Below are 23,137 nucleotides of genomic sequence, written 5' to 3'. Positions count from 1 at the left end.
TGCAGAGGCACTCAGACAAGCAACACAACATGTTCTCCCAAGGGTGCACAAATGCATTGAAGTTGATGATGGGATATTTAAACTTTTGTTGTGAACTGTACAACAGCTGTAGTAAACCTTACAGTGTATTAAATAATACACAAACAAAGAACAATGTTTATTAAATGTATTCTGTCTCATAAACTATTTCGAATAGGGCATTTGTCTGTAGGAATTATTTCACTTCAAATGATTGTTCCTGTCATATCCCTGAATATTGACCAGTCCTCCTTTGATGCCCTTTATAACTCACAATTAATAAAATATTCTGGGCTATTATGCCATGTCCAAATGCATTTCACTTTAAAACCCATTGTTTTGTCCCCATCTGCGAAGGACATTATCAGTGGGGATGTCGTAGCTTCTTTGAGTGTCCAGTTCACAACTTGGCTCCCTACTGACCAGAAAAATTCTGATTACGCATGCTCCCATGCAGTGGTGTGGCATCAGAGGCTTTGAATAGCTGAGTTCAGTTGACTGTTGTCGGTTGCTGTCATCCGCTGTCGCTATCTCCCCATGGTGGAAGATTAGTAAGCGTCCTCAGCATTGGAATCCAGATGTCATTTAGTTTTATGCCCTCTTCCTTCCTACTGAAAGTCCTGGAATGTTTAACAATCTCTATGGCCACTCTGTACACCCTTTCATGGCATCCACTTGTGGCTGCCAGTATGCGAGTCCTATCAAAGTGAGTGTGATGGTCTCCTGGCTGCAAAGCATGTTCCGCAAAGCTGATCTGTCAGTTGTTTTTTGGCCATTCTTTTTATGTTACCCCCCCCCCCCCCCACCCCCACCCCACCCCCAGACACACACACACACACACACACACACACACACACACACACACACACACACACACCTCCCCTGCCCATTGTCTAACGTCCCGACTGCACCTAACTGCCGTACCCTCTCTCCACCTCGTTCCTGCACGCTCCCTAGTAGCACTTCAACATCCCCCACCAATACCCTCTGTCTGTCCTCCTCTCTGCCCTAGCCTCTTCCTTACTCCCATCATGTGCTGCTGCTGCTACTTGCAGTGTGGCTTCAGCTGCCAAAGACTGCAGTCGTGTGTGTAGACTACAGCATTATATGAAAGCGAAGCAGAGACCATGGGCTGAGAAGAAAAACTTTTGAGTGTTTGAAGTGCTATAATATTCAAATATTGTTAAACTACTATCTAGACAGATAATGTTTTAGGTAAGGAAAGAAGCCTGTGGAATCAAAGGGACATCTTCAATAGCATCCAAGAACAGGAACAGTAGAGGGAGAAAGAAGACTGGAACTTGGAAAACAGATTATAGTTGTTGTTGAATATGACAGTCATGCACTAATGAAAAGATTAACACGGTACAGGAGATGCAATGTGGCATCAATCTAATCAAAAAGATTGAAGACTTTAAAAAAAAAAATCAATTGAATGATGTTGACTCCAGATTTCAATGCCTGGCAAGACAGTCATAATTAACGTAATAGATATATTAAGTTGCCACTATTGATCATTTTCTTCGATGAAAATATTTCCAAGAAGACTGGTTTTCAACATGATGACCCTCATTCAGTTTGACACCAGCAGATTGAGATTCTGTACAATGTCATGGTTATAAACTGAACACTTTTCAGCAACAGATACTTGACATAAAAAAATAGGATCATAACTTTGTGGGACCACTCTGTCTGGACATTAAGCTATTATGACTTATTAATGAATTAGAAACAGTAACATTATTTCCTCTCAAAACCAATGAAGGATAATAGAATAAATTGGAAAATTGGAGACTGGTTACTATGTATGCTTTCCAAAGCAAATTTTTTAAGGCCTTTGGATTTCATCATTGTGTAACATATTAAAGAGAGAATGGAAAACCAGTAAGAAACTGAATGTTGTTGATCAGTGGCAGACATTGAATATGATACTGAGTACATCAGCAGTATGAATTTCTTCCGCAAGATCCATCAATAAACAATACCTACCAAAAATTCCATTTTCTTATTTTTCTCCTCAACCTGAAAATTGGTTGACTCGCTCTTACCTCTTCCTTTTGATGCTGTTGTGTCTGCTGCCAGCTCTAATGTTATCAATGAACTTCTGTCCCAGTTGTCCTCTCCATCTTCTTGCCTCCTTCATTCCCTCAATCAGAGTTGTGAACTGGGCTCAGTGATTGGGTAGGTGGCAAACCATGTTGCTCCTCCTAATGTGTTTTGAGCAGGTTTCTTTTCCTGCTCCTCTCAGCAGTTTGTCTGAGTCCCTGTCAGCCCCAGGTATTTTCAACATTCTCCGCCAGCACCTCATCGCAGAAGCTTACAGTCTTTCTTTTCAACTTTCCCCAGGTCTAAGTTGGTGTCCCATACATGATATGCTCCAAATGTAGCTCTTTAAGAAAAGTTTCATGGTAGTCAAGGAGACACTGTTTAGTGTCAGGAGTGTTATTGTCTGGATAAGTAATTCTTTTGCCTGGACTATTCTAGCTTTAACGTCTGTTGTTTCTCTACCAGCTGCTGCAATACAACTTCTAAAGTACCTGAAATAATTACTTTGTCCTCAAGTTGCTGGAATGCCCTGTATTTTCCATCTCTCACACACATTGTGCTTTTTGGTTTGTTTCTGTTGAGCATCATCGCACACTTCTAAATTAGAATTTGATTCATATTGTGAAGTGCCTACTGTAATTCTTCATATTTTCATAATAACGCTATGTTGTCTCGAAAACAGTTTGTTTCTGATGTATTCTCCATTAATTGTTATCCTATTGCTTCTGGCGTGTGAGAATCCCTTCGTTGCATTTCCTAATTACAAATTAAACAGTAGTGGAGGAAAGCTACATCCCTGCCTTACTCCTTTTTTTATCTTCTCCCCTGAAATAATTCTGATTCACGTCTAGCTGCAAGACTATTGTTTCTTCCCTGTAATCTTTTCCTAAAGTCTTCATCTCTTTCAACATTTTGCTCCAGTTAGTGTTATCAAACATTTTCTCTGTGTGAATGAAGGTTATAAAGATTGATATTTGAGTCTCGAGTCTTTACCTAACGGTGAAGTGAGTATTGCTACTTGTGTCATCCAGTTCTTCAAAATGAGTACTAGTCATTTTGTAAACATTCCTCTACTTTATGCTCCATTAATTTGCTGTGTCTAAAACTTTTACTCCGAGGAAAGCAAAAGAATATATTTGTGGTGCTATACTTAGTAATAGATATTTGTGGTTAGTAATTTTTGGGAGCTGCAAAAGACAGCTTTGAAATCACTTAAGAAAATATTTTCAAAGCTTATTTATGTCTTTCATACTTAAGTTTTCTGCCACAACCATCAAAGTTTCCTGTGCTGTGAGTGGGAACTTTGGCACCCACCTTTGTGGTTCCAAAACTAGATGTTGTGGGGAGTTCATTAAAAGAAGATTACTGGCTCAGTCCTTTTACTTGTTACTGTATACTGAGACATTAACTGTAAGCTAGTTTGCGACTGAAGGTGAACTTTGATCGTAAGACAGTCGTGGAGAGATGATTAGTTTCACTAATGAAAAACAGCTTGTTTTGGACTTGATTGATGGGCAATTGCAGAAGAATGGTCTAAGCAGTATAAATGAGTGCTTAGTGATGAGAAATTTTCTGTTGAGTTGTAAGTACTGTAGTCTGAAGGGGCAGGCAGAAGATTTTATATGGAACAGGTGAAAATTAATACCCTGCACTGTTCGTACAGTTTTTATTGGTAGTGAGAAGGGCGATATGGTGAAAGTGCAATTTGTGTAGAGCAAGAGGTAACAACAGACATGGTGACATTCACTGTGAGTAGCTAGCATCTGCAATTCCGTTTTGGTAATGACTATGAAAATAGCACAAAAATTTTAATTCAGTACCTCATGTTTCAGCTGGAGTTGAGGCTGTATTATACATGGAAAGTCATCTTAAGAGACTACAAGAGCCTGGAATAATCAAGAAACAGATACTCAGACTTGGTAAGGGATCATAAGACAGTAAAACAATTCTAGAATCTTAACTTTAGGGGAGGGTCTAAGTAGTACCATTGGAAAAAAAAAATCCTTATATGTTATTGTCAGTGTACAATTCGTTATAGGGGAAAAGAAAAGATTTTGTGGAGTAAGCAAAATTTGATACAAAGGTTATGAGGGGTTGTATGGCTTTCACAGCAATATTGAGATTGAAGGTACTTCACGGGACAAAACTGTTAATGTTGTCTCACTGGTAATGGTGAAGCCAGGTACTGTATGTAGCTATTGAAAGTCACAGCAGAGTCAAAAGATAGATATGGGTCTGACTTGGTACAAAATACCATTGGGCAGTGGTGTTTTGTAATGAGTCAGTTTTTTTGTGATTTAGTCCATGAAAAGCATATTGCTCTTTCGGAACATAGTCAGCAGTGCTGCCTAAGCATCTTGTGAACACACATTGCACATCTTTTATTAAATTATCACTGGCTTAAAACAAAATGAAACTGTTCTACACACTGTTGAGGAGACATGTTCTACAAAGCATTGATAACAGTTATTGCTGTTTTTGTGGCACCGATACTAAAAATAAATATGCAAAGGGTTTTGTTGTAAAACTTGGTTCTAAAATTCTATTTTTGGCAGCAACAAATTTTGAACATGGTTGGACTGCAATAGTGATGATGAACTGTTTGTCTTAATTAAGATATTATTTCTCCAGTTGCTTGTGTGTATCATATTTCTTGAAATTAAATTATCGTTTGGTTCAGGAAGCTGCTCATAATGTTACTGTACGTACAGCAAATATTCATGTACTTTTTAACTGTGCAGAAAAAATGGCTTCAGGAAAAAAAACAAATTCTGTTTACCAGACAAGAAGAAACACAGCAATTAACAAAAAATTAGGCAAGCACTAACTTTATAGTAGAAGAGTAAGCTGGTAAAAGAAGTGGTAGGAATAAGTGAGACTAATCAGGGTGCAAACAATAAAAGGTGTGGCAGTTTATGTTCATGAGTTAGCAGTGAAGCAAGGGCAGACTGGAATTGAAATCGTGTACTGGGGGGAGAGGGGGGAGGAGGAGACCACTTACAAGGAAAAGACAAAATAGGCCTTAAAATGTAAAAGAAAGATGGAAAATTATGACTTAGGTATGTGGGTTGTGGTGGCTGGTGAGTACAAGTTACGCAAAAAATCGCCAGAACAATTAGCACCTGTTCGTAAGGTGAGGCCAACTGGTTGGTGTGAACTACACCTAATTCCAAAATGCTTGTGTTTAGAGAAAGGATCTAAATCAACTGTTAAGAGATGCAGGCACAAATGTCAATGCTATTCTTTCACACAGCATACTCTATGGCTTCATTTTGCTGATATCAGTGTAGACCAGTCATGATGTTAACATAAGAAGATAAAGAACAGCTGTTTCTCATCTGGTATAAGGCATGCGCTGTTTCATGGGTTGTTGTGTCTTTGGTGTAGCTCTGTTTGGTGACCCGAATTTAGGTTTTCTGTGGTTTCTCTAAATTGCTTAACATAAATGGTGGAATGGTTCCATACTATCAGATCCTTTCCATTCATTCATCATTCCTTTAATTCCAGTCCTTTGGTTCATTTTTGATGTTGTCATTATCAGTGAGACATTTAACATTCATCTTTTGTCCCTCATTTGGTGAAGATTCACCAGTGATATTACTTGACTGGATAGTGGTAAGACAATTTTAAAAACGAGGATAGTCAGACAAGTTCCCCCCTCAATTCTTCCTTGTTTTTCCAATTACCTTTCCCCACTGCCTCTTCTGCAGTATTTACTTTATCTTTCCTTTACAACCGTAGCCACCAGTTTTCATCTTGTCTCTCTCTCAGCTTTACTTGTTGTGTTGCTTATCCTTTAACTGGAGATTATAGGAAGCTTTCTGACTTATTTAAGCCGTTGTCAGCCTCTTTAATAAATCTTTTCCTACTTTTTATCAGATGAAAGAACATTTTATTGCAAATGCTGGTGTTTATTGCCTGTTTGTTGTGCCTGTTCCTACTGCCATCTGGTAGCAATAATTATTTTTCTGTCAGTATTTTATTACACATACTTGTGTGTGAACAATAAGTTTTTCTTGTTCACTACATCTGTACTGTCTATAATATTTCATTGCTAGAAGAATTTGAATTTTATCAAAATGTTAAGGTAGAAGTGATAGCAAAATTTATTGCTGTAGCATTTCTTTGGTTTCAGATTGTATGGTTGTGGTGAAGGCATATAATGCTTTGTCTGATATGAAAAGTAGATGTGCAGTGGCTGTGTTGTAAATGTTTAAAGATTTTTTTTTTGCATTCTATGTCACTGCTTACATTTCATTACTATTTTGGCAATTTTTCTGTCTTTTAAATTTAATTTGCAAAGTTTTATGGCCCCTTTTTTCTGTAAATGTTTCAGAATGACAGATTTTCAGAAAGAATGACACACTTTATTCATAGATATTTGTTTTCAATCACAGATGTTTATAAGTATTTACCCCTCTGCTCGCCAGTTTCTACTTGATGTCATTCTTTTAAAACAAAAAGTAATATGTTATAAATTTCAATCTTCCAGTCCCTAAACTTAAAGTGATCTCTTATCTTAACTCTTCGTGGAGCAAAATTATTATTGTTGTTGTTATTATTATTATTCTTCTTATTATTATTATTAAATTTAGGTTACTCGAACACAACTTTTTTACATGTATTCAGGGATTTGTGATTATATCTAACTCAGTTTACATTGTGTTAACAAGTGAACAACCACAATTTAAAAAGACTTTATATTGAATTCATGAGTTCCAATGTACCAAAATGTACAGTCCTAGTACTCTTAGTATTAGTAAAAGTGCAACTACCTTTTTCCCTACTCACACTGCAGAAAATGAGAAATTCTTCTGCATATAGCACATATTTTAATTATTGCTGTTTAGGATGTACCTAGTTATTAATTATCTATTGTCTATCTGCTATTTGCAGACTGGGTGAAGATGCAATTAAGAAAAAGCAGGAAGAGGAGGAGGAAAGGATGCAACAAGCGAAAGATCAAGAAACTACTTGGTATCATGAAGGACCAGAATCACTCAAAATATCAAGACTGTGGATAGCTCGTAAGATGATCTTTTATGTGTTTGGCCTAAATGGTATTCTGAGTTCTTGAGACAGTTAACACAGAGACATATGCCATTGTTCTTCAGTGTACTAACATGCACTTGCTGGCGTTGCTAATTTTAGCTGTTTTTATAAGGAATTTATTAATTTAATGTTACAAGAAAGGAGAAATAAATGTTAAATCTGAATATTTCTACAGAATATTCCCTGGCAAGATCTAAAGTACGGCTTGAGAAGGCAAGGGAAGAGAGAAATCTGCCTGAAGCAACACGTACAGCTCGAAGACAAGAGTTGCAAAAGAAGCTTCAGGCAGTGTCCATCTATTGCAGTCAGATTGGTGATACTCGCCCTATTTCGTATTGCCAGTTCAGTCCTGATTCAACAATGCTTGCCACTGCCTCATGGTAGGTTCTTTCCCGCATGTAGCCATTTTTTAATTCTAATAAGTACCATTGTAGATATGTATTTTTATAAACATTAATAATAAATACGTAAATGTTTGTTCTTTCCTGCATGTAGCCATATTTTATTTCTGATAAGTACCATTGTACATATTTATTTTTATAAACATTAGTAATAAATACCTAAATGTTTTGAGAAGTAGTTTTAAGAACGAATGCTCCCATATTGAAGAACACTTGTGAGTAATCTCCACATCCACCACATCCAACAGAAATAAACTGAAGTTGCTCAAATTTTTTCTAATAATGTACAGATGTCTTAACTGCAGTTTTATGGTTGGTGAGGATGATAGTCCAGTGATGATATTGACAAAAGATTTATTATAAGATAGTAAAATTATAAGGAGATAATGTGTGGCCTGTATGTGACTTGAAAAAAACCTGGCTTTCAGATGTGATGGTTCCTTCATCAGGAGGAAAGATGGACAGCTTTTGAAAGTTTGGGAGACTCCTCATCCTCTTCAGAGGTGTCCCTCAGCAGTATGTGAATTCCATCTCTAGGAGTTCAGTACCAGCCAGCCATTCTGTCACTTTGTAAACTAAAAATATTCTGAAGTGAATTTTCCTTTTATTCGTGTTGTAAAGTAGACCCCAATCACATTTTTCTGTCTGTATGTGTAGGAGTTTTGATATGGTTTTCACTAATGGATAAACTGATTAACGAGGAATGTTTGTGTGCAATTTATTACGGATACACCAGTCTGTACAATTTATTACGGATACACCAGTCAAGTCATCATGCCATAGATACTTTGTGGTGTCCTTGCAAAGCCAGGCAGGTTGTTACAGTCAAAATAGTGTAATGACAGCTAACAGTGCTGTTGCCAGCTTTCAAATGTGGAGTGCTAATGGCTGCAGGTGAAAACAGTAGCCATCTGCAGAACTGTGACAACACTGAGGCCTTGCCATAGAGATGTTTACAAAACTGTTATGTTATTGGTTGAGGTAGGCCTGTGAAGCTGCTGTGCCCAGCCCGGTGCACCTGTCGGGGATCAACTTATGCCAGATATATTAAGAATGAGTATGCAAAGCAGAAAATAATAATAATAATAATAATATTAAAATTGGAACTAAGAAAGATAAAATAAACCTAAATTGCTTGGGATTTGCTGATGACCTAGCATTACTAGCTAATAATATTCAGGAAGCCACGAAACAAATAACAAGCTTACAAAATATGGCACAAAAATTAGGACTCCAGATATCATTTGAAAAGACTGAAATAATGGTAACGGATCCACTTGTAATAGATCACATCACAGTGAACAATAGGGAAATTAAAATAGTGAAACAATTTAAATACCTGGGTGAAATTATAACACATAAATTGGACGAGAAACCTGCATGGCGAGCAAGAACTAATAAAATGATAAAAGCTCAAAAACTAACATGGTCTACGTACAATAAAAAATGTCTATCAATTAAAACAAAATTAAAACATTACAAGACGGTGGTTCAACCAGAGGTTACATACGGAAGTGAAACTCTTTTTAAAGTCACCCAGAAAAACAGAATTGACAAAATTTTAAAAGTAGAGAGAAGAATTGCTAGAACATGCATAAATAAGAAATATCAAAAAGCTGGGCAATGGCGGATAGTTCCAAATGAAGTGGTATACAGAGAACTGGAGCCCATCACCGATACTATACGAAAGAAAAGGATCTCTTTTTGTGGTCACATTCTGAGGACACCAGAAACCAGATTATCAAGGAAAATTATTGAGAAACTCTGGAATTTGAAACAACAAGGAGGATGGCTTAAGGAAATAAGAGAGGATATGGAAGAACTGGAAATAACTCTGGATGATTTGCAGAACAAAACGCCAAATTTAAAGAAGTTGAGGGACACAGAAATAAGATTTAAACCAAAAATTGACAAACGACATACAATGAAAAGGGTATTTACAGATGAGGAACGACGAAAAGCATCGGAAAGAATGAAGAGATACTGGGCCACTCGGAAGGGGAAAATACCAAAGAAGAGGACCAGAAATGATTGACTGAAGTGGTCCAATGAGGCCGTAAAAGCAGAATAATAATAATAATAATAATAATAATAATAATAGGCTAGGTTGGTACCATATAGTGGAAATGTTGAGTCACAGACAGGAAAAACAAAAAGACTGCTAAATAAGTAAGCTTTCAGCCATTGTGTGTGTCTGCGACTCATCTCCACTATATGGCGAGTCTCCACTATATGGTGAGTAGCAATCTAGCCCTTCATAATATTGACATTATTTCACCCTGGATTTTCCAGTGTTTAATAATAACAACAACAATAATAAAACAGAAGTGCATATGACAGGTCGTAAGAAATTTACATGTTCACAGTGTTGAGGTTATGAAGAAATAAAGAAAGGAAGTTGTAACTAAGAAAGCAAGATCTTTGAATATCTTCCTTATTGTGTCATGTATCTGCACCACCACCATGTGACATTCAACTTTATGTTTGTCAATGGTCATAATGTTTTCAGTGTATGTTTTAAACAGTAAATTGAATTGCATTTCATTATGTTTCAGGAGTGGACTGTGCAAACTTTGGTCAGTGCCTAATTGTGAGCTGATACGAACACTTCGTGGACATAATTGTAATGTTGGTGCAATAGTTTTTCATCCCCATGCAATGTCTGAAAATGATGACAAAGTTTGTGCCCTAGCTTCATGCGCTGCGGATGGTTCTGTGAAACTGTGGAATCTCGATAGGTATGATTAAGTTTCATTGTTTTCAAATGTTGTAGCTATATAAGACATCGTCTTTCATGTACTGAGAGATTTGTTACATTTGGGGGATGTGCATTCGTATTTTTATGAATTGAAAATTACATATATTTTGTGTAAGTGGCATTCCACAACTTCAGACCATTCGAAAAATGAAGATATGGCCACCAGGTGGCTACAGTATAACTTTACGCTGTAGATAAAACTTTGGTATCCGAAAACTTCACTTGGTGGTTGCCTGGTTCAACCAGGCAACGTTAAATTACTATCCACGGCTATATTGAGAAGCTATTGCAATTTATAAACATCACGATAATTTTAATAGGAAAGAGGAGGCTCTGAAACTTAGCGATATATGGACAGTGGCTCTACAAAATTGGTAACAATTTTTATCTTTGACAAGGTGGTAATCGATAGTCAACCTTATCTTTGCTATGGATTATCACTGCTCATCACGTGTCACCTGAACCACGCCCCCCTTTCTCACAATATATAAGTCGCTCTCAGACACCCGACCAGTCAGTCGGCAAGACTCAGCGGAGCAGCGTCTCTGAGGAATTCCAGCGCAGTCCTGGACGAAACGTAAGGAGCAGAAAAGTTCTTGGACCACGACCTCACATCCCGGAAAGTGTATCAACAGCCAATCTTGGCCTTTCTTAATCAAATTCACCACGTCCAACAGTCACTGATTTCGATGACAGTAATATTTCACAGGCTTTCTAATTACAAGCTAAATCAGTCACAATGTACATTAATTAGAGGTACTGTAATCGCACAAAAGTTTTTACACATTAAAGTCCTTGAGTTTTGCAGTTGTCTGTATGTGTCTTCACTTACGGAATATGCATAATTGTGGTGCAAGTCAAACAGTGAGAGTACATCCAGACTGATTATTTTGGAAGACATCCAACTAGTTATAGATGGGACTAAGAACAAGCTGTTATTTTGGAAACCACATAATACTTTGAAAAAAGCTTATGTTGGAATGTTCTGTTTTTGATTAATTATAAGAGTCGGTGGAATTCTGGATGACAGAAAATGTTGCTGGTTACAGAATTGGAAAAAAAAAAAAAATCATTTTCTTCTTCAGTGTGATTCAACTTGTTTACATGAATAAGTGCCACATTGCAAATAATGGCAAATTACAAGAATTTATTAATAATGTTGTATGTCAGATGGCGCAGAAAAATTAAGGTAACGAAAGCATATTGTCAAGAGTCTGGAATAAACAGTGGTGTTGATGAACTCTATGAGAGAAAATGGTACTGGTTCAGAACTTCAGATTTAATTGTTGTAGAAGACAAGTAGTTTCCAGAAAATTAAAATATGTGACAGGAAGGTGGGAATGCTTAACTTCCGAATGGTGTTGGTCACTTTATGGAATTATGCTTATTAGCTCATAGGCTTTTTACAAGTAGCAAATTATTGATCTAACATTAACTGTAACTTTTAACTCTCGGTGCCCTAATGAAAGATAAGTAAATGTAATCAGAACAGCTAAAAAATAATCTGAATAAATTTAAGTGAAATTAAGTCTAAATAGGATTTTGAGATTTTTAAGTACTACAAGACAATGGATAAATGTATTTTAAATGAAATAAAAATTGGATCGTTTATGGCAGCAGAAAAACATAACAGATGGGAAGAATCCACGTGTTTTGACAAGTGGTCTGCAGTCGGAGTCAAGAACAATGGCAAATGAGTTTGGGCATGTTCTGTACCTCTACATCAAGCATTCTCTGACAACCAATGAGTGTCCAGTAGTGTTCTCAGTACTCTGCTGTGAATGTTGTAGCCAATGTGACCATTAAACGTGATCGTTGTTAGCTATTTAAAGAATTTTTATTAATTTGTTTTGAGTTGTCGTAACTGATCGTGATGGCAAGTGTCAAATTCTGCACAAGCAAGCAAGAGACATATTTTCGAGTATATACAATTGTTCAAGTGCAGAGCATGTGTATCTGCATACCACAACTGTTGCTCAGAACCAGCAACAGTGAAATCTCTGTCCATGATTCAAGCTGCACAAACCACTATCCTTCATGAATCAGACTATTGCGGTGTGTCCAGAAACTGAGATGTTGAGGTTCGAATCTCAGTTGAGCCACAGAAATTTTTTAGCGTGTCTGTAACCCAGCCTTCACACCTCAGTAATGTGAAGATTCACCAGAAATGATGTGGTTTGAATTCCTCATTAAACTGTAGGTCCTCTTTCCCCAGTAGGATTACTGCATCCCATTGAAAGACTTTCATCAGGCCCTTGAGACCCATTAAAATATTATTATTATTATTTCTTTACTTTCTCAGACGTTAAGTCTGGTTAAAAATGGAAAGTGACGCGGACCTTGATCAAACGTCACTTCCTTTTAACTGTATGGTATGTGTTATATTGCATTTAGGAACTTTCGGGTAATTGAACATGTATCAATAATTACAGATTTCTGTAGTTGTATATATAAGTTTGGATGTAGCTGTATTGCATTGATGTACTGGTGGATATTGTGTGGTATGACTCGTGTAGTTGATAGTATAATTGGTATAATGTCAACTTTATCCTGATGCCACATGTCCTTGACTTCCTCAGCCAGTTGGATGTATTTTTCAATTTTTTCTCCTGTTTTCTTCTGTATATTTGTTGTGTTGGGTATGGATATTTCGATTAGTTGTGTTAATTTCTTCTTTTTATTGGTGAGTATGATGTCAGGTTTGTTATGTGGTGTTGTTTTATCTGTTATAATGGTTCTGTTCCAGTATAATTTGAATTCATCATTCTCCAGTACACTTTGTGGTGCATACTTGTATGTGCGAACGTGTTGTTTTATAAGTTTATGTTGTAAGGCAAGCTGTTGATGTATTATTTTTGCTACATTGTCATGTCTTCTGGGGTATTCTGTATTTGCTAGTATTGTACATCCGCTTGTGATGTGATCTACTGTTTCTATTTGTTGTTTGCAAAGCCTGCATTTATCTGTTGTGGTATTGGGATCTTTTATAGTATGCTTGCTGTAATATCTGGTGTTTATTGTTTGATCCTGTATTGCAATCATGAATCCTTCCGTCTCACTGTATATATATTGCCTTTTCTTAGCCATGTGTTGGATGCGTCTTGATCGAAGTGTGGCTGTGTTAGATGATACGGGTGCTTGCCATGTAGTGTTTTCTTTTTCCAATTTATTTTCTTCGTGTCTGTTGATGTTATGTGATCTAAAGGGTTGTAGAAGTGGTTATGAAGTTGCAGTGGTGTAGCCGAAGTATTTACATGAGTGATTGCTTTGTGTATTTTGCTAGTTTCTGCTCGTTCTATAAAGAATTTTCTTAAATTGTCTACCTGTCCATAATGTAGGTTTTTTATGTCGATAAATCCCCTTCCTCCTTCCTTTCTGCTTAATGTGAATCTTTCTGTTGCTGAATGTATGTGATGTATTCTATATTTGTGGCATTGTGATCGAGTAAGAGTATTGAGTGCTTCTAGGTCTGTGTTACTCCATTTCACTACTTCAAATGGGTAGGTCAATATTGGTATAGCATAAGTATTTATAGCTTTTGTCTTGTTTCTTGCTGTCAATTCTGTTTTCAGTATTTTTGTTAGTCTTTGTCTATATTTTTCTTTTAGTTCTTCTTTAATATTTGTATTATCTATTCCTATTTTTTGTCTGTATCCTAGATATTTATAGGCATCTGTTTTTTCCATCGCTTCTATGCAGTTGCTGTGGTTATCCAGTATGTAATCTTCTTGTTTAGTGTGTTTTCCCTCGACTATGTTATTTTTCTTACATTTGTCTGTTCCAAAAGCCATATTTATATCATTGCTGAATACTTCTGTTATCGTTAGTAATTGGTTGAGTTGTTGATTTGTTGCTGCCAGTAGTTTTAGATCATCCATGTATAGCAAATGTGTGATTTTGTGTGGGTATGTTCCAGTAATATTGTATCCATAATTTGTATTATTTAGCATGTTGGATAGTGGGTTCAGGGCAAGGCAGAACCAGAAAGGACTTAATGAGTATCCTTGGTATATTCCATGCTTAATCTGTATTGGTTGTGATGTGATATTATTTGAATTTGTTTGGATATTAAGTGTGGTTTTCCAATTTTTCATTACTATGTTTAGGAACTGTATCAATTTAGGATCCACTTTGTATATTTCCAATATTTGTAGTAACCATGAGTGGGGTACACTATCAAAAGCTTTTTGGTAATCAATGTATGCATAGTGTAGTGACCTTTGTTTAGTTTTAGCTTGATATGTCACCTCTGCATCTATTATCAGTTGCTCTTTACATCCTCGTGCTCCTTTGCAGCAGCCTTTTTGTTCTTCATTTATAATTTTGTTCTGTGTTGTATGTGTCATTAATTTCTGTGTAATGACTGAAGTTAATATTTTGTATATTGTTGGTAGGCATGTTATGGGGCGATATTTTGCTGGGTTTGCTGTGTCTGCTTGATCTTTAGGTTTCAGATAAGTTATTCCATGTGTAAGTGTATCAGGGAATGTGTATGGGTCTGCAATGTAACTGTTAAATAATTTATATATAAAAACAAAGATGAGGTGACTTACCGAATGAAAGCGCTGGCAGGTCGATAGACACACAAACAAACACAAACATACACACAAAATTCAAGCTTTAGCAACAAACTGTTGCCTCATCAGGAAAGAGGGAAGGAGAGGGGAAGACGAAAGGAAGTGGCTTTGAAGGGAGAGGGTAAGGAGTCATTCCAATCCCGGGAGCGGAAAGACTTACCTTTGGGGGAAAAAAGGACAGGTATACACTCGCACACACGCACATATCCATCCACACATACAGGGAGGATGCTAAGTTCACCCAACCTGGATATGATATCATATCCAGGTTGGGTGAACTTAGCATCCTCCCTGTATGTGTGGATGGATATGTGCGTGTGTGCGAGTGTATACCTGTCCTTTTTTCCCCCAAAGGTAAGTCTTTCCGCTCCCGGGATTGGAATGACTCCTTACCCTCTCACTTAAAAGCCACTTCCTTTCGTCTTCCCCTCTCCTTCCCTCTTTCCTGATGAGGCAACAGTTTGTTGCGAAAGCTTGAATTTTGTGTGTATGTTTGTGTTTGTTTGTGTGTCTATCGACCTGCCAGCGCTTTCGTTCGGTAAGTCACCTCATCTTTGTTTTTATATATAATTTTTCCCACGTGGAATGTTTCCTTCTATTATATTGTTAAATAATTTAGTTAGATGTGAATGTGTTGAGGTGAACTTCTTTAGCCAGAAATTTGCTATTTTATCTTTTCCAGGGGCTTTCCAATTGTGAGTAGAATTAATTGCTTGGGTGACTTCATGTTGCAAAATTATCACTTCAGGCATTTGTGGTATCATCTTGTATGTGTCTGTTTCTGCTTGTATCCACCGTGCATGCCTGTTATGTTGTACCGGGTTTGACCATATGTTGCTCCAGAAGTGTTCCATGTCTGTTATGTTTGGTGGATTGTCTATTTTAATGTGTGTGTTATCTATTGTCTGGTAAAATTTCTTTTGGTTTGTGTTGAATGTTTGGTTTTGTTTCCTTCTATTTTCACTTTTTTTTTGTATCTTCTAAGTCGTTTGGCCAATGCTTGTAATTTCTGTTTCTTTTCATCTAATTGCTCTATCGCTTCTTGTTGTGAGATTTTACCTACCCTTTTTCGTTTTTTTTCTGACATTTCATTTCTTATAAATTGTGTTAGCTGTCCGATGTCCTTTCTCAGTTTTTCTATTCTGATCTGTAGCCTGTGTTGCCATGCTGGTTTTGTGGGTTTCTTCTGTGTGTTGGTTGGTTCTGATCTCTGCCTAGTGTGTATATTTAGTGTAGTGAGTGCTCCTATATAAACCAGTAGTTGTAACTCTTCCATAGTTGTGTTTTCATTTATTTTGTTGTGTATGATTGTGTTGATAGTTTTTATTGTTGTTTCGACTTGTGGGTTATTTGGCGGTCTTTGCAAGAATGGCCTAATGTCTGTATTTGTGTCTTTGTATTCTATATATGTCAGCTGAAATTTTTCTTCTATATCTAACATGTGTGTCACTTCGTGTTCTATTTGTGCTTGTTCTGGTGGCTGTCTTAAGATTTCGTTTTCCTCTGATTGTTTAATTGATACGTGTTGTCCTTTGTTTGTTTGCTCTGGGATGTTTGAGTCAATTACTGTATTTTCTTCTTCTTCTGATTGCACATTATTTTGTTCCAGTATTTGTTGTACTTGTTGTTTGATGTTTTCTAATTCTGACTGGGGTATCCTGTTATTTTTGATTATTACACGGATCTGATCAGATAGTCGTTATTCTGTTAAAAATTTTAATTCTGGGTATCTGGTAATAAATGTTGTGTATACTTGTGATCTGTATCCAGTTGTGTTGGTTCCTAGGTTTGTTGCTTGGTAATAACAGAACATGAGGTGTCGATTAACTTCATCTGACCATCTCAGCCTCTGTCTTTGTTTTCCTTCTAGGCTGGTTGCAGGAAGCATATCCTGCAAAACACCTCTATTTGGATTAAAATCATTTTCCAGTTGGCTAGCAGTGTCGTTACCATTGTGGGCGGGCATAGAGTTCAAGCGTCGTCCCCGACCATGACGGCGCTTGTCCGAGGCTTCTTTAGTTCTGTCCTGAACCAACTAATCACACTAAAAGGGGGGTTAGCCCTATTAGTGGTTTGTTCTTTTCGTCGCCTTTTACGACTGGCAGAACATACCGGAGGCCTATTCTTTTCCCGGGCCTCCACGGGGTTTATTATTATTATTATTATTATTATTATCCTGCAATTTGATAACATTTGGTACTCTGTGTATACATTTCAAGATAAACGTGCAGCTTTAAACTTTGATGACAAGAGAAATTGCTCTAACCCTACTTTTATGTTCTTGGCATTATATTTACTTCTGTTCAATATTGTTAAATGATTTGTTCTATCATAAGTACCTTGAGAGCTTTCTAATTGTATTTGTTGTCAAATCTTCTTAGATTATCTCTTCTTACAGTATGTTTTCTGTAGTGCCCATAAATATTTATGAGACAGCGAGTATCTTTTCTGTTGTTGAACCTTTTCAAGCCTGAACAAATTTTCTGTATGATGGACCCTTCACTTCACTTGATAGAGCAAACACTATATTTCTAACATTTATTCCTAATTTTGTTTTATGAGTATCAAATAATAATAATAATAATAATAATAATAATAATATACACTTTCCACATGCGGAAAATCTGTTGTTTACTGTGGAATGTTTATTGCCAGTTTTTATGAAGCAAGTGGTTTTTATTATCTCTTATTGTGTGATTATTTTACCTATGTATAAATCTAACAATTATTTTCTCCACAAAATGTGATATAAATATGATACAATCAGTGAGGACTTGTAAATGCAAAAGAAGGAATTTTCATATCGGTTTTTAGTTTTGGGGGAGGGAAATAATTGTAAGTACAAGACAATGTTAACACCAACATTGATGTGACTGACTAATAGTCAATATTTATCATTGTTTTGTCCGTTGACCTGATTTTTTTTTTTTCGTTTTTCAGTGAAGAGCCACTAGCAGATGTTGAAGGCCATGAACCTCACCGTGTCTCCAGATTAGCATTCCATCCATCAGGTCGATTTTTAGGTACTTGTTGCTTTGATTCTTCATGGAGACTCTGGGACCTGGAGCAGTGCCAGGAAGTTCTTCATCAGGAAGGCCACTGCAAGCCAGTTTACTGTATTTCTTTTCAAAATGATGGTGCTGTTGTGGGTACTGGGTAGGTAACTATATGTAATCCATTTTTTTTCTTGTTCCAAAAATAACACTACCAAGAAAATGGACAGTGTGCATAGAATCAAAGAAAACACGCTTCACATTTAAACTTTAAATACAGCTGCAATTAATATCAATGAAACAATATAATGAGAAGGAAAGTTGCTACTCACCATATAGTGGAGATGCTGAGTTGCAGATAGGCACAACAAAAAGATTTTCACACTTAAAGGCCGATGGCCTTTGTCAACAATAGATACACATATGCGTGCGCGCGCGCGCACACACACACACACACACACACACACACACACACACACACACACTCTTGCAAACACAACTCACACACATGACTGCAGTCTCAGGCAACTGAAGCCACACTGAGACTGCAGTCGTGTGTGTGTGTGTGTGTGTGTGTGTGTGTGTGTGTGTGTGTGTGTGTGCTCGCGCTTATATGTGTGTATTGTTGAAAAAGGCCATTGGCTGAAAGCTTTAAGTGAGAAAATATTTTTGTGGTGCCTATCTGTGACTCAGCATTTCCGCTATATGGTGAGTAGCAACTTTCCTTCTCATTATATTGTTACAGTCCATCCTAGATTTTCCGTTGTTTGATTTAATATCAATGAAATTATTTTGTACAGTGAAACCCCGCTTTTACACTTTTCAAGGGATGTAGTAACATGGTTCACGTTTTCCGTCGCACTTCACTTAGCGTAGACCGGGAACTGTGTCCTAGGCATGCCCGATGTGAACTGAATGGGGCCCGTGCTGCCTGAGTTGTTGTTGTTGTTGTTGTTGTTGTTCTTCCACCGGCAGAGGTCGGGGCCGAATTCTCGCGTGGCCTCTGGTGGACAGGACTCTACTTGCGGCAACTACATCTACATCTACATCTACATTTATACTCCGCAAGCCACCCAACGGTGTGTGGCGGAGGGCACTTTACGTGCCACTGTCATTACCTCCCTTTCCTGTTCCAGTCGCGTATGGTTCGCGGGAAGAATGACTGTCTGAAAGCCTCCGTGCGCGCTCTAATCTCTCTAATTTTACATTTGTGATCTCCTCGGGAGGTGTAAGTAGGGGGAAGCAATATATTCGATACCTCATCCAGAAACGCACCCTCTCGAAACCTGGCGAGCAAGCTACACCGCGATGCAGAGCGCCTCTCTTGCAGAGTCTGCCACTAGAGTTTGTTAAACATCTCTGTAACGCTATCACGGCTACCAAATAACCCTGTGACGAAACGCGCCGCTCTTCTTTGGATCTTCTCTATCTCCTCCGTCAACCTGATCTGGTACGGATCCCACACTGACGAGCAATACTCGAGTATAGGTCGAACGAGTGTTTTGTAAGCCACCTTCTTTGTTGATGGACTACAGTTTCTAAGGACTCTCCCAATGAATCTCAACCTTGTACCCGCCTTACCAACAATTAATTTTATATGATCGTTCCACTACCGTCCGTGACGCGCCGTGCCGATGTGCGCCTCCCGCGATCTTTCTGGTGGCTACTGCAAGGGACTTCAAAAAAATGGGGTAAAACACGGGAAAATGCAAAATGTGGGAAACGATGTTTTAAACTGTATGTATGATATATGTACATAGCAGGCATCAAAAGGCTTGCAGGAACTTGTTTATTATCGAATAAAAACCGCTGATGTAAGTAGGAACATTTGACTCAATTTCATGTCACGTTTTTGAAAGCCCGCAGCTGTCATTCATTATTTAAATAATGAAATACTGCACTAGTTACATATTTTTTCATGCTTAGCACAATGTGTTTCGAGAACTTTTTCTCGAAATAAGTATTTATCGAAATAAGTATTTTGTGTGATGTTTGACTACATGTTATTCTGTGTCTCTTGCACTGTAGTCATGTTTTTGAGGTTATCAGATACTTTGCCTCATCAGTTATATAGAAAACCACATACACACACAAAATATCACTCACATTGTTTCATTGTTTGTTTGTGTAACATCACAAAAAATACATACATAAATACTTCACACGACAGCAAGAATAAATTCTCGAAACACATTTTTCTGCGCATGAATAAAATTCATAATGGGCGTTGTGTTTAAATACATTTGAGCAACGCAAAGTGAATGACAGTGTCAACTAGTGTTCCAAGTGACCATACGCTGAAACACGCTAAATATGGTTCGACAAAGGTGTCATGATTATCACAACAATCATGAAACTTCATTTGTGCAGTAGAGACAGTTTGGAAATGGTTGTGACTGGTCATGATATCTTCATTCAAAGAAACCTAGTTACTCCCAGCAGCCACCATGCCAAGTAGAGCTCGGCAGTGGCGGAAGATAAAGCACGAAGCACAAATTGTTACAACTTTTACACATTTACCGGTTCAAATCCGCTGAGTAGAGCGCCCTGGTGTCAAGGAACTTAACCATGTAATACTTGTAAACACTACTGTACGGCCAACATCGTGCCTACATCATTTTTTCTCCACAAACATTTTTTCGTAATGCGTAAATTGCGGGAAAATCATAAATATGCTGACGCAAAATCGGGTGCAAATTAACATTGTGAGCATAAGAAATTTGACGAGACCAATGAACAATGTCATAAACATCGGGAAAACGTAAATTCCAGTAACGTAAAAGTGGGGTTATAGTGCATTTCTTTGAAACTAACCTGCAGTTCCTTCTTGGAAGGTAGTAGTGGTTGTTAAAGAGCAGGGTGTCACTTATATCATTCTTGTAGATCTTCATTTTCAGTACCAATGAAATTAATATTAGAACACTGTGTAAGCAGTGAAATAATTTGCTTAATCCATTGACCATATGGCATCGTATTATTTTTATAATTTCTATACTTGGATGAAATATAAGTATAAACCCATAAAGTAGCTATTATGTAACATCAGCCAGGCGGACTCGCGTGTGTGTAGCTCTCACTAAGTTAAGCGATTAATATTGAAATAAGAGCTAATTTAGTTAATATTACATTTTAGACTAGTGCTTTTACTTCTTATCTAATCTATCTATTGAAGGTTTCGCTTTTCTAATCGTAATTACATCGAAAAGGAAGTATTTCGTAAAGGCCGGCAGTCGTGAGTTTGTTTACATACTTAGGTGTAAATTTCGTACGAGTGTAGATATTTGTTTTTGACTAGAGTTAGCACTTCAAATTAAATTAATTCGTGTCTCTCATCCACAATTTGTGTCGTTAATTAAAAGTTTCTGAAGCAAGTTTATAAGTTCGTTTACATTAGTGTTTAGTTACATATTAGTACACGTTAAAAAACTATTGTGTTATTGAAGTTATTTTCTGATTTTGTGTTACTTTTTACTATCAAACCATGTGTGACAAGTGTGGTGGTTGCCGTAGAAATTTGAAAGACGGGGTGTTCTGTATAGACTGTAGGTTGTGGTTTCATTGGGCGAGTGCAGTGAAGAGGAAACGAGGGTAGATAATGAGGCTCTTCCAAACATGGCATTGTAGGTTATGTAGAAAGGGCAGAAAAATCATGGAACAGGAGGCAAAGATTTGTGCCCTTAAGGCTGAATTAGAATTCGTGAATTTGGAATTATGTGAGCCAAGGGAGGAAAAGGATTCTGGGTGCTGGGAAAAGGTAGCAAGCAAATGGTGAAAAAGGGAAACAATTGATAAAACTTCTGAAATTCAGTTAGCAAATCAGTTTGGCTAGCTATCTGAAGTAGTGGAGGAAGGGCCTCATTCAGATGTAGTTGAATGTAGGTTGAAGCAGAATACTAGCTTAAAGAAAAAAAGACAGGTCGGGATCAAACCAGAATAGGAAAAGAAAAATTCTGCTTATAGGTAGCAGTCATGGGAGGGGTGTGGGCGAACAGCTTCACGAGAAGTTAGGGAAAGAGTACCAGGTCACAAGTTTTGTGAAACCAAGTGCTAGCCTTAGCCAGGTGACAGAAAACTTAGGTCAGCTATGCAAGGACTTTGAGAAGGAATATCAGGTAATTATAGTTGGGGGAGCAGGATACAGCCTGGCTATGAATCCAAGATATAGTATTAGGAGTGACCTGGATAAAATAGGAGCAGGAACTGGGCACACAAATGTGGGGTTTGTGGAGGTCTTTCAGCGCCATGATCAGCCCTGGGTAAACACTGCTGTAAGGTGTGTTAACACTGAGCTGAATGGTATGCTCCAGACACCGGCAGTCTCACATGAGTGTAGTTCCAGTTGATGCTATAGGTAGGTGGGGGTACACTACACATGGCCTGCACCTTAATAGGAAGGGGAAAGATAAGTTAGCTTCTCTATTAGCAGATACTGTAAGGGGGGCCACAGTCACACAAGGGGTGATCCCTGTGGCTATTGGGACCAGGTAGACAGGTTTTTTAGGTTAAAGACAAATTCCAGAGATACAACAACCAAGGAAAATAGAAGAAAAGAAACTTCATGCACAGCAAATAGAGATAAAGCTAAGGGCAGTATCAACTTACTTCGTCAAAATATCAGGGGAATAAAAAATAAAGTAGATGAACTGATAATGTGTTTATATGATCTCAAAAATAAGAATGAGATTGACATACTTTGTCTGTCTGAGCACCATGTAACTGTGGGGATGGAAAATGTTAGTATAAATGGGTACAATTTAGCATCTTACACTTGTAGATCTAGTATGGATGAAGGAGGAGTCGCCATTTTCATAAAACAAGGGTATAAATACAGAACTGTTGAAGTAAGCAAATTTTGTGTTGATCAGCATTTTGAGGTATGTGCATGTGAACTTCAGCTAGATAATGTTGTATTGATATTAGCAACAGTGTACAGGTCTCCACTAGGAGATTGGGATATATTCATAAAAAAAAAGTTTGACTCCCTATTATGCTGTTTGTCAGACAAAAAGAAATAGTTATTAATCTGTGGTGATTTCAGTGTTAACTTTCTAAATAATTCTGGTAGGAAAAGTGAACTAGAAGTGTTGTTAACAACATATAACTTATAATCAGTGATCAATTTCCCTGCATGTATAGCTCAGGACAGGAGTAATCTAATAGATAATGTATTTGTACAGCAAGAGGGTGTAGAACAAACACATGCTTTCCCTGTGGTAAATGGATTATCTGACCATGATGCACAACTGATTAACTTACAAAACATAACAGGGTGTACACTTCAGAAACCATTAA

At 37.4% G+C, this 23,137-nt stretch overlaps 1 protein-coding gene across 3 annotated transcripts in view; it reads left to right on the top strand.

Moving 5' to 3' along the window:
- LOC124619429 (U4/U6 small nuclear ribonucleoprotein Prp4) overlaps nucleotides 1–23,137 on the top strand; it is a 47,857-nt gene that overhangs the window by 8,954 nt on the left and 15,766 nt on the right. For all 3 annotated transcript variants that reach the window (XM_047145815.1, XM_047145807.1, XM_047145825.1), the window contains exons 4-7: nucleotides 6,961–7,091; nucleotides 7,292–7,496; nucleotides 10,073–10,255; nucleotides 17,793–18,008. In XM_047145815.1, coding sequence (XP_047001771.1) covers nucleotides 6,961–7,091; nucleotides 7,292–7,496; nucleotides 10,073–10,255; nucleotides 17,793–18,008 — 735 coding nt within the window. The remainder of the gene's footprint in view (nucleotides 1–6,960; nucleotides 7,092–7,291; nucleotides 7,497–10,072; nucleotides 10,256–17,792; nucleotides 18,009–23,137) is intronic.

The sequence above is a fragment of the Schistocerca americana genome, chromosome 1, assembly GCF_021461395.2.
Source record: "Schistocerca americana isolate TAMUIC-IGC-003095 chromosome 1, iqSchAmer2.1, whole genome shotgun sequence".
Lineage (NCBI taxonomy): Eukaryota > Metazoa > Arthropoda > Insecta > Orthoptera > Acrididae > Schistocerca > Schistocerca americana.
Note: the sequence above shows the minus strand (reverse complement) of the source record. Positions and strands in the feature narration are given on the sequence as shown.